General features: G+C 44.3%; 1 protein-coding gene across 1 annotated transcript in view; it reads right to left on the bottom strand.

The window, feature by feature from the left end:
• Positions 1-10,921: 10,921 nt before the first annotated feature.
• Positions 10,922-17,514, bottom strand: part of LOC135084424 (heterogeneous nuclear ribonucleoprotein U-like protein 2) — a 32,270-nt gene continuing 25,677 nt past the window's right edge. The window contains exons 23-29 of the mRNA XM_063979210.1: positions 16,508-16,636; positions 15,999-16,167; positions 15,664-15,912; positions 14,227-14,586; positions 13,680-13,783; positions 11,944-12,043; positions 10,922-11,195 (exon numbers count right to left, since the gene is read on the bottom strand). Of these exons, the coding sequence (XP_063835280.1) occupies positions 11,005-11,195; positions 11,944-12,043; positions 13,680-13,783; positions 14,227-14,586; positions 15,664-15,912; positions 15,999-16,167; positions 16,508-16,636 (1,302 nt within the window). The 3' untranslated portion in view covers positions 10,922-11,004. The remainder of the gene's footprint in view (positions 11,196-11,943; positions 12,044-13,679; positions 13,784-14,226; positions 14,587-15,663; positions 15,913-15,998; positions 16,168-16,507; positions 16,637-17,514) is intronic.

Raw genomic sequence — 17,514 nt, 5'->3', positions numbered from 1 at the left:
CACTTTTTTAATTCAAAATATACTATAAAACCGCACTGTATATTATACATTACATACATACTCTCGTTCTCATGACAATAATTATTTATATTTAATTTTGTCTTATACTTACATTTTCCTAGCTATTGCTTGTACTGATTGTAACATATTCATCAGCGCATTATATGGCTCGTAGTCAAAGTTCAGAATAAGTTAAAGCACTCTTAGATAGATGAACAGTTGTCGTTTTAGTTGTGTACAGTGTTGGCAAAAAGTTAATCTGATTAATGATTAAAAATTAATGATTAAAATCATAATCAAATTTTTTTGATTATGATTAGTTAATCATTAATCAAAACTTTTGATTAAGATTAATTAATCATAATCATTAATCGTTAATTTGATTATTTGATTAACTATCTACTATTTTCATAAGAAAAGGGTTGGGAGTGTATGAAAAGGTACCCGCGACTTATAAAATATCTAGCAAAGGGGGGATCTGGGAGTTGTACTGTCGTTTTCCCAAAAAACTGCGTCAATTTTCACTACTCAAAACACTTATCGCACTAGTTTTGTTTCTCACAATTCCATCTATTCTTCCGGTATCCTCCAGCAAAATTGGGTCAGGATAGAAGTTAAGCGGGCTGGCTGACGATAGGGTAGAAGTCCCCCCCCCCTCCCAAGGTAGGCGCAAGCGTGGGCAATTCAACGGAAAGGTGGGGTTGCTAAACTAGGACGTTTTGTGTGTTGGGGAGGTGCAGGAGACTTCGTACCAGAAGTTTCGGGGAGAAGCCCACGCGTGGGCAATTCAATAGAAGGGTGGGGTTGCTAAACTAGGAGGTTTTGCGTGTTGGGGAGGTGCAGGAGAGTTCGTATCAGAAGTTTCGGGGGGAGGGCCACGCGTGGGCAATTCAATAGAAGGGTGGGGTTGCTAAGCTAGGAAGTTTTGCGTCTTGGGGAGGTGCAGGAGACTTCGTACCAGAAGTTTCGGGGAGAAGCCCACGCGTGGGCAATTCAATAGAAGGGTGGGGTTGCTAAACTAGGAGGTTTTGCGTGTTGGGGAGGTTCAGGAGACTTCGTACCAGAAGTTTCGGGGAGAAGCCCACGCGTGGGCAATTCAATAGAAGGGTGGGGTTGCTAAACTAGGAGGTTTTGCGTGTTGGGGAGGTGCAGGAGAGTTCGTAACAGAAGTTTCGGGGGGAGGCCCACGCGTGGGCAATTCAATAGAAGGGTGGGGTTGCTAAACTAGGAGGTTTTGCGTGTTGGGGAGGTGCAGGAGAGTTCGTAACAGAAGTTTCGGGGGGAGGCCCACGCGTGGGCAATTCAATAGAAGGGTGGGGTTGCTAAGCTAGGAAGTTTTGCGTGTTGGGGAGGTGCAGGAGACTTCGTACCAGAAGTTTCGGGGAGAAGCCCACGCGTGGGCAATTCAATAGAAGGGTGGGGTTGCTAAACTAGGAGGTTTTGCGTGTTGGGGAGGTGCAGGAGACTTCGTACCAGAAGTTTCAGGGGAGGCTAGGGGTGGGGGGCAGGTGGTGGGAGTGTGGGGTTGCAAGTAAGTGCTGGAACGGTAGGGGAAGTGGACTGATATCCTCCTACGGGAGGTCGGAAGACTGCACCGGAAGTTTCAGCGAGGGAAGGGGGCGGGGGGCAGTCTAGGTTACCTTAAATTTATCTAGGTATGACCTGTCATAGAATTGTAGCCTAAAACCAAACATCTAATATTAGAATTCAATGTTTTAAGATTGTTTTCGATAGAACATTTAAGAAGTTAATCAAGTTAATCAAATTAATGATTATTGATTAATGATTAACAAATTAATAATGATTATGATTACTTTTTTAATCATGATTATTTTAATCAGGATTAATTTAATCATGATTAAAATTAATCAAATTAATTAATTGATTAAAAAATTAATTGATTAGTGCCAACACTGGTTGTGTACCTACCCTCAATATCTGCTCAAGTCGGTTATATTACTTTGTTCTTATATTATAAGGCCCATACTTACCAACTGTTTTGCATAATGTACAAATATCAGAAGAGATTAGTATTCTATTGCTACTGCAAATCAAAAAGTACTATTTTGATTGATTGATTACATTTAATGTAATAATTTTATGAAACTAATTAGCTTTTTTGTTTGCATTACTTACCTGCTTTAATGTTAAGTATTTATGTATAGTAGGGAATTTAGTGCAAGAACCCCTCCACTTTGGTATAGAAGGCTCATTTTTGCAACAGTGGTTCTTTGGGTACTCCTGAGTGGATTTCCGTCGGTAGACATCGGGAGCCCCCCCTGTGGTAGCAGGGGGAGGGGGGGCAAGTTTCCTTCCGCCGCGCTTCACTTTAAGGCCCATATCTTCAAAACTATGTGTATTAGGGCAAGTGTGGTATCATTTTCAGATAATTAAAGGATGGTGAATTCATTTCTAGAACAAACTTTTTGCCCTTTCATACAAAAAAATAGAAATATTGAGCAAAATTCACAAAAACCAAAAAGTATTTTTTAAATAAACGTCGTTTACTTTTAAACCACTGGAGATAATCTAATAAAAAAAATATGACCTGAAAGCTACATTTATCAGGTTTATAAAAATATAACATTGTATGGTACTTTTTTCGCAAAAAGTAGGTGAAAAAAATTTTTTCTTCAGGACACAGGGGGCAAATTTTATTGCGCATCGGAAAAAAATATTTATTTTATCCATGAATTCATGCTATTTGGTTCATAAGCAAGCAAGGATTATTATTTTAGAATTTATTTAGAGTTGCTGGCACATCAATATACCATGATTTGTATTTTTTCATCAATTGATTTTGATCTCTATGTGTGAGACATAAGGTTGAAAATAGCTTAAATACATTTTAATTTTGAAAATATCATAAGAAGAAAGCACTAAATAAAGAACTTTAATTTGTCTAAACGCCTTAATGATTGATTATTATAATTTTAATTAATTTAATTTTTTTTTATAGTTAATTTCTACATACTATTGTACCAGTGATTTAACGGAAAGGTAAGTGTGAGGAAAATGAGGTTTCACAATCATAGTACGGGAGATATTTTTAGCACAAAGGCTACGGCTGTGACCGTTTTAGTTGTTTTTTTCAGACAGCGGTGGGGGCGGTCCGCCCCGGGTGCCAAGCATCAGGGGGTGACCAGGGGGTGACACATGTCGCACAGATTAGTACTCACTGGCGCATCTGCATAGCAAGTCTGCGGTCTATGTCATTGTCTTTCAATCTTGGAATCGGTAGGTAACCCCAAAATCGTGGGGGTTACCAGGGGGTGCCTTATGACTTACGCCGCCACTGCAAAGATGGCCTTGGGAACGGGAACGGGCGTCTACTGTAAACACTTCGAACATAGTGAACGCCGCTTAAGGAGGTTTACGCTATAATTGTGTGTGCACTAAAGAACAAGGGTGTAAAAAACGCAATATTTACATCCTGATCCACAGCCAGGCAGCACTCAAACAAAAAGCCATCGCCTCAGTGAAGGTTGAGTCTAGAATTATTCTAGATGCAATCTTAAAGATGAACAAACTCGGAAGGCATGAAAAAGTGTTCCTGATGTGGGATACCTGGACATAACGAATCAAATGCAATGGGAGAGCCGACAGTCTAGCGAAACTAGGGTCATAGGCGATACCTATTGGGTCAGAAGTGATACTTACCTTTATCTAACAGCATACCTCATGGCCATAATATGGCCATATCCAAGAAGCACAGTGCTGAATGGGAAAGCTCCAACGATATAAGATAAGCCTCTCCAAACCATTCCTAAAGGGAAACACAGGGTCATGGAAAAAACTCATTAAGCGGAAATAAAAGGCAAGCCCAAGCAATTACTGGTACGCAAACTGGGCATTATGGAACGAACCACATGTCCCACAAAATGGGCCTAACAACGGAAGACAGCTCTCGAGCATGTGGAATACATATGGGGTCCATGAATCAATACTGTAAGGATGGGTCTGCTTGGGTCAGCATATCCGGCATCAGAAGACTTAGACTTTCACTCAGACGCTTAATTCACCTAATGGATAGGATTTTTTTTGGATGATAGGGAATAAAAAAAGGGAGCATAAAGATCCTAATGGGTCGCTGTGGTCTACGCTTAGACCTAGCTTAGCTTAGGCCCTACCTACATAAGATAACCCAGACAGCAGCAGCAGCTTTGTATCAGCATTGGCTACTGGCAGTATATCAAGGGATTCGCGTATAGGATCAGGTGCAAGCAACCGACTCAGTCTTCCCTTTATCCGACTGGTTGGGAGTGGACCAGAGTCGATAGCAACATGGAGCCTACATGGACCGGTTTGCCCGTAGCTGCCGAGGCTTGCCTGGAAATGGTGAGGTCTAAGTGCAAGAAGTAGTGCAGAAGCTGGTGCTGTCTGAAAAAAACAACTAAAACGGTCACAGCCGTAACCTTTGTGCTAAAAATATCTCCCGTACTATGATTGTGAAACCTCATTTTCCTCACACTTACCTTTCTGTTAAATCACTGGTACAATAGTATGTAGAAATAAAAGTGTTAATTAAAATAATAATAATCATTAAGACGTTTAGACAAATTAAAGTTCTTTATTTAGTGCTTTCTTCTTATGATATTTTCAATATTAAAATGTATTTAAGCTATTTTCAACCTTATGTCTCACACATAGAGATCAAAATCAATTGACGAAAAAATACAAATCATGGTAGATTGATGTGCCAGCAACTCTAAATACATCTATCTATACGAGTATATATAAAAATGAAACCCGTTTTCCGTTGTCACGACATAACATGAAAACGGGTTGACCGATTTGGCTGATTTTTTTTTTGTAGTTTTCTAATACTCTACAAGGTTTTTACGGAAAAAAATATAAAGAAAATCTCTACGCTAAGGCGGTACGAAGTTCGCCGGGTCAGCTAGTTCTAAAATAATAATCCTTGCTTGCTTATGAACCAAATAGCATGAATTCATGGATAAAATAAATATTTTTTTCCGATGCGCAATAAAATTCGCCCGATGTGTCCTGAAGAAAAAAATTTTTTCACCTACTTTTTGCGAAAAAAGTACCATACAATGCTATATTTTTATAATCCTGATAAATGTAGCTTTCAAATCATATTTTTTTTATTAGATTATCTCCAGTGGTTTAAAAGTAAACGACGTTTATTTAAAAAAATACTTTTTGGTTTTTGTGAATTTTGCTCAATATTTCTATTTTTTTGTATGAAAGGGCAAAAAGTTTGTTCTAGAAATGAATTCGCCATCTTTTAATTATCTGAAAATGATACCACACTTGCCCTAATACCCATAGTTTTGAAGATATGGGCCTTAAAGTGAAGCGCGGCGGAAGGAAACTTGCCCCCCCTCCCCCTGCTACCACAGGGGGGGCTCCCGATGTCTACCGACGGAAATCCACTCAGGAGTACCCAAAGAACCACTGTTGCAAAAATGAGCCTTCTATACCAAAGTGGAGGGGTCTCCATACAAATCATTGCACTAAATTCCCTACTAGTAGTTGCATTTACTTTGCGATGCGGTCTCTGTAAGCGAGAGTAGGTATAGTGCGTACAGTTTACTTACATTTTGTTGTATTTTAATGTAATTTAGAACTAGTTCAATTATTTTTCATTTGATATTGTCGGTGTACTAATAGCAAACAATGCTATTATTTGCAGGTAGGTACCATGCTACTGTAGTGGGAATTTTAATATTTTAGAGCACTTTTGATGATACTGATTTAGCAAATTTTTGTATGTGTATTTTAATTTTGTAGCAATTAAAATTTTGGTTTGTTGGTAGTCATTGTGTATGAATGAAAAAACTATTTTTATTATGATTCATCTTTCTGAGGACGTTGAAACGAAGTAAACCTAGATATAAATAATATAAACATTGTTATATACAACTGGGGTAATGTGTATTCTATTTGATGATTCGGAGTGATCTTTCGAAGTCGGAAGAAAATATTCCGCTCATTGAATAGTGTCATTTAAAGTTTTTCACAATATTGTCAAAAAAGAAAATATTGGCAGAATTTATGAACGAATAAAACTGTGTAAAAATTTGCAACAGATTGTTTCATTTTAAACCCAAAGTATTTTGGAGGGGTAAATAAAAGAGTTTCGTTCTTACATGATATTTATTATAATTAAATCATTAGCATCAGTGACGTACACTAATAGACCCACGGTTCTTAAGACTACACGAGTTCGTTTGTACAATTACACTCCCCCCACTGTCATCTATTACAAACGCCCAATAGAGGCAAAGCTACGTACACACAGGCAATTACGTTGGATATTTTATACGAAAATATAAGGAACTTGCAAGAAATGCTATACCTTACTCTAAACATAAAGGACATTTCATTATTATTTATACAGGAGGAAATACCCTATCGATAGTGTGTAAGGAGCTTTGCCCCAGGACTTGTGTGCACTCGGCGAGTGCCGCGCGGCTTGCATCCTCCGCCTTACGTGGCCTTACCCTACGCATACAGGCATAACTCGGTGATCACACAAAAGCAGCACACGCGTGCTAACTTGTCAATTCCCTGTAATATACTACACACAAAGCAACAAAAAATGTATGTAAAATTAAAACAATTCTCGTTTTTTTGTCAAAATCATTCGTATGTAGTACAGAAAATGCACACACGGTCGCCCAAAAAAGTTATGTCTGTAAGGACTTTGTATAACAAAAACTCACACTCGTGAGCAAATAACATGGAATTTGTCTTATATTCCATCTTTTGGAATTTAATGTCACACATTCGATTAATCTCACTAGTATGAAGATATACTAGTATATAGATCTTAACAAATGGTAAACCCATCGTTTCTTTGGAATCTATTTTAGAAATAGATATTTATATTGCAGTAACAACCAAAAATTCTATGAGAAAATGTTAAAAATCTTACAAATACAACTATCACCGCAACCTAACTTTAGTTTAGAATTTATGATCTTGACGATCAAGCAACCTATACGTCGTTGCTTGTGGTTAAAACTTAGATCTAATGGTTTGATTTAGATAAGTGTTTCAAAAGAGCTGGCGGCAAAGTAACATAGGTATTCTATTTACCACTAATACTTGGGGTGATAAACATTTCTCTCTCTAAATACTGTATCTTATTTATTATTTCTAGTTTGTATGAGAGATTTACTCCCCGAATGTCATAATATTGATTATATCAAGACAAGTTATGTAGCCAGCTTTTTGGAAACGGTCTTACTGTATCAATCAAATAACGGTTTTATATTTCACGTTTTGCAGTCCAAATGTTCATGATATCGCGGGCAGTTATAAAATAGTCCTCGTATTCGATTAAACGTTTTTGTGTTTACGCAACCGTCACTTTTTATCAGAAGATGAGTTAGCCGCGTTTGCATTGCCGCCGCCGTAATTCTGAAAAGAAAAACAGTAAATATTTAATGATTTTCCTATTAGCTAACACTTCGTAGATTTAATAATATTATTTTTAAATGATATGAAGGTGCTATTTTGCATTTTGTTCTATCGACCAGGGGCGTAGTTACCGTCGTATCAATGATACGGCCCCCGGGAATACAGCCCCCCCAGTGCCAGACTTTTTCGAATAGACAGTGTAGGCCTAGGGAAGTTCTATAATTTTGCAATGATCTTTTTCAGACGAAAAGGGCCCCATGACCTAAATGACCTTTTTTGGTGGGGCTCCCAACAAATTTTGATATAGGGCCCGCCCAAGGCACTGCTATCGACTGTGTAAAATGAATAGCTCAATAATGTCAGTCAAAGGCAGCCCACTGCAAGGAATGCTACAAGGCACAATGTACCGCTTTTTTCTTGGGGTCGTCGTTTTATTGAGAAAGTATCAATGTCTTTTATACACAACAAGGGCTCTCGCGGAAGACCAGTTTCTTGACACGCCCTTACGAGCATGTCATGATAAATGAAGGGGTGAGTGGACAAAGGTCTTAACTAACAAAATGAGTTATGAGTGTTTGAAAATGTTAATCTGCTCATACCACATTTGAATCCTGAAATGTATGAATGCTTGTCAGATAACACCTTTGTTAAGGTTTGACACGTAACAAAATTGCGTGTTTTGAGCTCATTAGTCGATTTTATCATCACTTAAAAATCCTAATGTTCATGCAAAAAAGTCGATTTTTCAGTTTTATCAGATAACACCTTTGTCCACTCACCCCTTCAAATGGGAGCCTATTGAGGCAGTGGCGCACTATTTTATATATTCGTTTTGTTGTTAGTTTATAATGTGTGCTTGCTGTGATCAATGGTCTATTCTATTCTTCTATTCTCTATACTTGAACCTTATTACAAAAGAATAGAGTTCAACCATACCTGATAGTACTGCGCCCACGCCTGCTCGGCGGCGTTGGCGGTGGTGGGCTGGTTGCCTTGTTGCTGCTGCTGGTACTGAAACAAACAGCACAATAGTAGTTCTGCATCATCGTCGACTCATCAGGACTGAGGCGAACTGTAAGGATAATAGCGGCGATCACAATAGATCGATAACGGTCGCAGTGATACTAGGACTTTATTGAACTAGAATAGCCGCTCAACACAAATAAAATAAAAAAACATCATCGACAGTGGCCTAATTCACGTATTTTGAGTCAAGATCTCGCTGACGTTCAGAAGTCGTCCCATTGAAAAACAGTTCTAAATCCGTATTCACAAGGGTCATTTTGATAGAACGATTACTCGATAGGATCGCAACTCATTGTTTTGTTGTCGTTGAAGTTTTGTTACGTGAATAAGGCTACAGGTAATTTAGTCTTCACTCAGCAAGACCTGTTGGTTCGTTTCAGCCGAAAGACGTCTGCTGCTGGACAAAGGCCTCCCCCAAGGATTTCCACAAAGACCGGTCCTGCACCACTCGGACCTTCACCAGATCGTCGGTCCACCTAGTAGGAGGCTTGCCCACACTACGTCTTCCGTCGTGGTCGCCACTCGAGAACTTTTCCGCCCCAACGGCCATCGTCTCTACCTCTAGTACCAGAGGAAAATGGAGGAAATGGCTAACACCTGTAATGTCCCTGACGTTATCATATTTTTCGTTTAGTAGCCTTTATAACATTCACGCAGAGTGGGGGTTATTCTATAATGCTCTGTATTTATGCATAAGTTGTTTGCCTGTACCAATTCATTCTTTGCTGGCCAGTGAAGGCCAAGTCTATCTCGATAGTAGTACTCATGTCCTACATATAGTACTCATGTTCTACGTATAGTACTCATATTCTACATTTAGTACTACTTTTCTACTCATGTACTACATATAGGACTCATGACCCACATATAGCACTCATGTTCTACACTTAGTACTCTTGTACTACATCTAGTACACGTGCCACTGACCCCCTGCCAGCCCTGCTGCTGCTGCCACTGCTGCCACTGGTACCACTGCTGCGGCGTGTAGCCGGCCCACTGCGCCTGCTTGGCGCCGCGTTGTATACACTATGTACACGTGACACTGACCCCCTGCCAGCCCTGCTGCTGCTGCCACTGCTGCCACTGGTACCACTGCTGCGGCGTGTAGCCGGCCCACTGCGCCTGCTTGGCGCCGCGTTGTATACACTATGTACACGTGACACTGACCCCCTGCCAGCCCTGCTGCTGCTGCCACTGCTGCCACTGGTACCACTGCTGCGGCGTGTAGCCGGCCCACTGCGCCTGCTTGGCGCCGCGTTGTATACACTATGTACACGTGACACTGACCCCCTGCCAGCCCTGCTGCTGCTGCCACTGCTGCCACTGGTACCACTGCTGCGGCGTGTAGCCGGCCCACTGCGCCTGCTTGGCGCCGCGTTGTATACACTATGTACACGTGCCACTGACCCCCTGCCAGCCCTGCTGCTGCTGCCACTGCTGCCACTGGTACCACTGCTGCGGCGTGTAGCCGGCCCACTGCGCCTGCTTGGCGCCGCGTTGTATACACTATGTACACGTGCCACTGACCCCCTGCCAGCCCTGCTGCTGCTGCCACTGCTGCCACTGGTACCACTGCTGCGGCGTGTAGCCGGCCCACTGCGCCTGCTTGGCGCCGCGTTGTATACACTATGTACACGTGACACTGACCCCCTGCCAGCCCTGCTGCTGCTGCCACTGCTGCCACTGGTACCACTGCTGCGGCGTGTAGCCGGCCCACTGCGCCTGCTTGGCGCCGCGTTGTATACACTATGTACACGTGACACTGACCCCCTGCCAGCCCTGCTGCTGCTGCCACTGCTGCCACTGGTACCACTGCTGCGGCGTGTAGCCGGCCCACTGCGCCTGCTTGGCGCCGCGTTGTATACACTATGTACACGTGACACTGACCCCCTGCCAGCCCTGCTGCTGCTGCCACTGCTGCCACTGGTACCACTGCTGCGGCGTGTAGCCGGCCCACTGCGCCTGCTTGGCGCCGCGTTGTATACACTATGTACACGTGACACTGACCCCCTGCCAGCCCTGCTGCTGCTGCCACTGCTGCCACTGGTACCACTGCTGCGGCGTGTAGCCGGCCCACTGCGCCTGCTTGGCGCCGCGTTGTATACACTATGTACACGTGACACTGACCCCCTGCCAGCCCTGCTGCTGCTGCCACTGCTGCCACTGGTACCACTGCTGCGGCGTGTAGCCGGCCCACTGCGCCTGCTTGGCGCCGCGTTGTATACACTATGTACACGTGACACTGACCCCCTGCCAGCCCTGCTGCTGCTGCCACTGCTGCCACTGGTACCACTGCTGCGGCGTGTAGCCGGCCCACTGCGCCTGCTTGGCGCCGCGTTGTATACACTATGTACACGTGACACTGACCCCCTGCCAGCCCTGCTGCTGCTGCCACTGCTGCCACTGGTACCACTGCTGCGGCGTGTAGCCGGCCCACTGCGCCTGCTTGGCGCCGCGTTGTATACACTATGTACACGTGACACTGACCCCCTGCCAGCCCTGCTGCTGCTGCCACTGCTGCCACTGGTACCACTGCTGCGGCGTGTAGCCGGCCCACTGCGCCTGCTTGGCGCCGCGTTGTATACACTATGTACACGTGACACTGACCCCCTGCCAGCCCTGCTGCTGCTGCCACTGCTGCCACTGGTACCACTGCTGCGGCGTGTAGCCGGCCCACTGCGCCTGCTTGGCGCCGGCGCCGGCAGCGCCTCCTGTGTTGTTGGCCGCGTTTGCGTTCTGGTTCCAACCGCCCCAGTTGCCCCAATTCCATGCGCCAGCTGGAAAATACAGTCATTGTTGAAGCGACAATAACCCAATAGTGTCAACGAGGCCGAATCGAGATCCGCAGAACGCGGGGCCGAGGGCCGCCACAGGTCTATTTTGGTGAACCCACTCGTACGGTTACGTACGAGCTAGATATACTTGTGTTAACAAGCATATTTAGCTCACCACGAGAGATTAACAGTTAAAATAAAGATAATAGTCCAACGGTGTCGGCAATTAAAAATCGGGGAAGCCTAGTCGACCGTTGGACTGTTTTGTGGTGATATCACTCCTCGCAAGCATTTATGATGATTCCCCTAAAAGTCGTCACAGTTAAAGTACGTTGATTAAAATATCGGCGAAATGATCATCCAACCATTACTAAAAGCGACATAAGTGATTTTTTCTTATGTCGCTTTGACTCTTCCCGCGACCTTTACCAGATCGTCGGTCCACCTAGTAGGAGGCCTGCCCACGCTACGTCTTCCAGCCCGTGGTCGCCACTCGAGAACTTTCCTGCCCCAACGGCCATCGTCTCTACGAGCTATGTGCCCCGCCCACTGCCACTTGATTTTAGCAATTCTGCGATTCCAATTGTAACAAAGACGTGTTGCGAACATTTTTGCTACTTTGGGTGTCACGAACTATTTGATGCTGACTGTACCTGCCTAAAGTTTTCACGTTTTAAGGCAACAGAACCAAATGGACAAATTCGCGGACAAAATCTTTCTAATAGACCACATTGACTGTCAAAACTCGTACCTTGGTTCTGGTTCCAATTGTTCCAGTTGCCCCACTGGTTCTGCCACTGGTTCCACTGTGGATTCTGCTGGTTGGGGTTCTGGCCTTGACCCTGCCCATCCTACGAATATTACAAATTACCATCAATGTAAGGTTTTTTTTTTTTAATGGCAACCAAACCTTTCTGTGTGGTTTATTTCTGCCAATGTCGAGTGAAAATTGACATAGTTATCAATAGAACGTGGGTGTTTCAGTTCTATTGATTTTTCATGGATTCCGTGGAGTTAAGTATGCCCGTAAGCAGGTTTCAAGACGCCACCGGGTCCAAAGCGGGTTGTTCATACGACAACCCACTCGACACTCGATGCGCGCTCAAATTCGAAGTATTTCAATGTTTTTTATAATTTATCAGTTCACTGCACTTTAGAACACAAAATAACACCAAATTTGTACACTAAAGTCCATTAAATAATAAATTGAAACCATTAAAACAGATCGACCATGCTTCCCGTTCAACTACCCTCCACGGAATCCTCAATGTAACGTTAAAACATTGTGCATTTGTATTTGACAGGGTTTTTTTGAATGGTATTGCAAGTATGTAAATAGCCACTTGTAAATACAGTGAAAGCGTTTAGAAGTGATTTGTTTTGATGCGCAAATAATGGACTAAAATGGTGTGATCATAACTGTAAGGTTAACAGCATTGTTGTTTCAACAGTTGGGAGGTATAAGATAGCCTGTTCCTTTGTAGTTGAGATATCCGAGTGAAGCTCGCTTCCACCTTGAGCCTGATCATCAAATTCCATCAGATTAAAGTCTGGTCCGTGAGCGCGTAGGATTTTGTCCAATGACCCCAAAGCTACCCATCCTTATCGCTCGCGCGTAATTATGTTGCTATCGCGCTCGTACACTCACTGCGGGTGCCAGTCGCACAGTCGCGACAGCAATATAATTATGCGCGAGCGATAAGGATGGGTAGCTAGGGGTCATTGGACAAAATTCTACGTGCTCACGGACCGGGCTTTAGACGTGGTGAGGACTTTCCCTGTTCCCTTTTTACTGGTTGTTTCCCACCCTCCAACTAAGGGAAAAGGAGGAAAGAGGCTGAAAATCAGCGCGGGGTAGGGTATACCTGACCTCGCTTATGCTGAGCCTCTTCCTCTTATGTTTTTAGTATATTTTTTCATATTTCTATGTTTGTAAAGCATGTTAAAACGAGACAATAATAAAGTATTATCTGATCTGTTCTGGTTAAAAAAAATATACACCTCATTGCACAAAAATCTTTGATATATTCGGCCGTGATGATGATTTGTCGGCCGTTTGGTGTAGTGGTTCGAAACGGACTACTATTCCAGAGGTTGCGGGTTCGATTCCCGTACAGTACAAACATTTGTTTGTATTGGCCTGGGTGTTTTCTATGTATAATATGCATGTATTTACAAAAAAGAAGTATTTAAGTATGTTTATATCCGTTGTCTAGTACCCATATTACAAGCTTTGCTTAGTTTGGGACTAGAAGCGTAGTGTTTAGAGTAGGCGCACACCGTTGATTTTTAGTTGGCCGATATTTGTGCCCGATTTTAATTTGTATGAAGAATCGGCCAAATCGAATCGGCGCAGTGTGCGCACTCCCATACATGCCCATACTGATCAACTGCCCGACTAAACTATCGGCCGACGAAAAATCAACGGTGTGCGCCTATTCTTAATGTCCAATGATATTTTTTTATTTATATGTATAGCGTATTTACCTTTTGGTTGGGCTGGTTGGGGCGCAGCGCCATCTGTTGATTGGGGCGCGGCGGGCCGCGGCCGGGGCCTTGGTTTCCGCGTTGCCAACCGCCGCCACCACCTCCTGACACAAGTAAATTTATTTTTTATTATTGATACAGGTAATACTCTGCAATATCATCAGCTAGATAAGGATGGGCGCAACGATACAATATTGTGGTATCGGTTTTAAAGTCCGGTCGCCGAGCACGTAGAATTTCGTCCAATGACCCCAACCGTAATTATATTGTTGTCGCGCTCGCACACTCACTGCTGCTGTCCGTCGCACAGTCGCGACAGCAATATAATTACGCGCGAGCGATAAGGATAATTTGGGTTCATTGGACGAAATTCTACGTGCTCGGCGACCGAACTATAGATGACAAACATTTCTTCTAAAACCAATGAGATACTCTAATGAGATCATATCGTGGCTTATCTAGATATGCTAACGATTTATTAGATGAAGTTCGCGTACGCTTCATTCACTTCATTCAGTCGCAGCGAATTTAGTTTGCAGAAACTAACCTGGCGCATTCGGTCTCTTATCCATGCCGGGTCCGCCCGGTCGTCCCTGGTTCCTGTCGGGGCGGCCGAAGCGGTCGCCGCCGGGGGGGCCGCCGGGGCCCCGATCGCCGCGGGGGCCACCGCGGTTGCCCGGGCCCCCGCGTCCTCCAGGGCCGCCTGGTCCTCCTCTCCCGCCGCGGAAGTCGTCGCGGTCGCGTGCGAAGTCGTTGCCGCGGGCCGGCGCGCCCCAGCCGCGGTCGAAGCGCGCGGGCGCGGGCGCGGGCGGGCCGCTGCGGTCGCGCGAGCCCCAGCGCCCGCCGCGACCGCCGCCGCCTGCCGGGCCCCAGCGACCGCCGCCGCCACCACCACCCCAGCGATCTTCTGTTGATTTTTTTATTTATTTATTGCCTTCGATCCATCAAACATAGATACAGGAAGTTGAGTCTTACAACTACATAAAGTACATCGAAGTCAATTGGAAATCATGACTTCGTCCGCGTCTCTCTGCGAGTAATGCTATTATATCGAAGTTTTTTTTTATCCACAACGAGGAAACTCTTGGCCTGTATCTCACCTGATGGTAAGGGACGATCAGGCTGAAGGTGGAATCGAGCTTTACCCGGAATCCTCAACGGAGGAATTGGCTATCTTACCTCTAACTGCCGGAACATAACAATGCTGTTAACATTGTTGTTATGGCGACAGACCTAGGTAAGATGGTGGTAGCTAGCCAGGCAGACTTAGAACAAGCCCTACCACCGACCAAACCGAACAGAAAAATCTGCCCCCACTGGGAATCAAACCCGGGACCTCTGCGTCTGAAGCAGGTGGTCTTAGCACTAGACCATAGAAGCGATCATGAGTTTACTTCGATTTTGTAACAGATCTCCTGAGGATCGAACTCAGGACTTTCGAGTCGAAAAGACGAATCCCCTGACTGCTGGGAGCGATTTAACACCTGCAATGTTCATTTTTACAAGCGCCGCCATATTTGATAAACAAACTCAAAATCTCTACAAAAAGAAGCCACAACTGATTCAGAAGTTAGATGAAGAATATAATATGTAGGGCAACGGGAGACCGTTCATTGTAGAAATCATCAGGGAAGGCGGCTTTCTCTTACTGCCTTCCGAAGGCCTTCGTTCAGCAGTGGACGTATTAATACGTAGTGGCTGAAATAATGTAGATCTACCCCACATTTTGTTATATGTATAGAATATTGTTAGATTTGAATAAAATAAAAAAATAATATAATAAGATGCTGACATTGCGAACGTGATCAGGATATGCAAAGAATGATAAATGATTGGTTATATTATGTGCATTGTGCATACTGGCACATTTATGATGTATAAAATAAAAACAACTCGGTCAGAAACTGTCTCTGTAATATCAACGAGGAGAAGAACAGCACAAAAAAATAAAAGTTTAGTGTCAATTAAATACAATAACTCTTACCTCTATCCCTGGAGGAGTGGTCTCTCGGCGGCCTCCTATCATCGCGGTGTCTTCTATCGTCGCGCGAGCGCTTGTTGGGCGGCTGGTCGCGGCCCGGGCTGCGGTCACGCTTCTCGCGCTCGCGGTGCACTCCCGCCGCTCGGGCCTCCTTGTGGAGAGCCTCCACCACCGTCTTGGCCTCTTCAGGACCCAGCTCGGGGTAGATGACCTCGTCTAGCCACGACGAGACCTCCGGCAGCGCGAAGTTCGCTGCACAAAAGGATAAAGGTGAGAGAGCGTCTTAACGGGGTGTGGTTGAGCCTGGGCGGTGGACGAGTGTCGGGCGGCGTACGAACCTTTCATGTCCAAGACGGCGCCGTCGGGCACCTCCTTGCCGTCGGCCTGGTCTTTGCGCGCGCGGCGGGCGGCGTGCGAGGCTTCGTCCGGCACCACCACCACGGCCACGCGCCGTCGGCCATCGAACTCCCGAAGCTTCCGACGCTGCGCCGACGGGTATACGTTCGTCTGATTTACCCCCGCGATATCGAAACCGCGATTCGACGACCCGAATGAGATGTGAAGCAAAACATTTTCTCGTTATACAGTGGCCTCGCTCGCTCTGGCTTCCACCTAGAACAAGCTCAATAGAGATCCCGCAGGCTTTATTCGGAGCCTTACAGCTCGCACTGCACGACGTACCTGGTGGCGGCCGCGCATACGAGGCTGTAGTGTTCGCAAGCTCAAACGTTACGTCATATCAATGTGCGTCATTTAATCGCTGAAATGCGAATCTCGATTGTTCCTGAGTAAGTGTCTGCCGAAAAAAGGTATGTGATTTCATGTGGCGTTTCGTGTGTTCTCTCACCTGATCGAGGATATAATTTCTCCTGCGTCCCTTGGCGATTTCCAACAACTTTAGCACGCATTTAGCGCACTTGGAGACCATCGCGTCCCAGCGGCCTTCGTAGCTTGCGCGGAAGGGTTTACAGTCCACCTACACACAACACTCATACAGTGACAGCTCGCGGCAGGCGCGTTACTTAGCCTACAACAAACTCGATACCAGGGTCGATGAGGCCGAGGCCGGGTGCTCCTCTTCACTGCGGCCACTGGTATCACAATAATTACAACGACCGCTACAGGTCACACTTGTGTGCTTTTCTTTATTTTTTAGAATGGTTTTTTTAACAATTGTAGCTCATATTTGCATCCTGTTGAAAATACAGACGAATTAGTATTCAGTTTTACAGTTGGAGCGTGTTTCGTTTCATTTGTTATTTGCAGTCAAACCTCAATGCTGAAAGAAAAGTTCTATTAGTTTTTGTGTGTAGTGTGGTGTTTTGTAGTTGTGTGTATGTAAACAAAAAATACAAAAATTATTGACTTTGAAATGATGCGACGTTAGGAATCTGACTTATAAGATAACTTTCATCTCCAGGCAAGCATCGTTCTCATATCATTGTTTACTTACCACATAGCTGTATTTCAATAAAATAACATTAGTATTCGCTCCATGCATTTAGGCGTACATGAACTTTTCAATTAACATTACTCAATTTCAGTCCGCAGCTCCATTTGGAAATATTGTGAGCTCTTTGTAGAAGATATAAATACATAATTTGAAGACGTGACGTAATTATGTATGTGCGATGAAGTGAGATGACATACCCTTGAAGATTTTATGGCTGTTGTGGATACATAATAATTTAATACGGAAATCTATACACGTTTTTATCAGTCAGTTCAGTGCAATGTGTTCAACTTAAAATCTAACTTATAAATAAGTATAAAATCTAACTTATAATACTCACTCGACGATAAGGACTCCTTATGATGGTGCTTGTTTCGTAGTAGTTCATGGTGTGACCTTTA

The sequence above is a fragment of the Ostrinia nubilalis genome, chromosome 26 (assembly GCF_963855985.1).
Source record: "Ostrinia nubilalis chromosome 26, ilOstNubi1.1, whole genome shotgun sequence".
Classification (NCBI taxonomy): Eukaryota; Metazoa; Arthropoda; class Insecta; order Lepidoptera; family Crambidae; genus Ostrinia; species Ostrinia nubilalis.
This window is presented reverse-complemented; position numbering and strand designations above follow the sequence as displayed.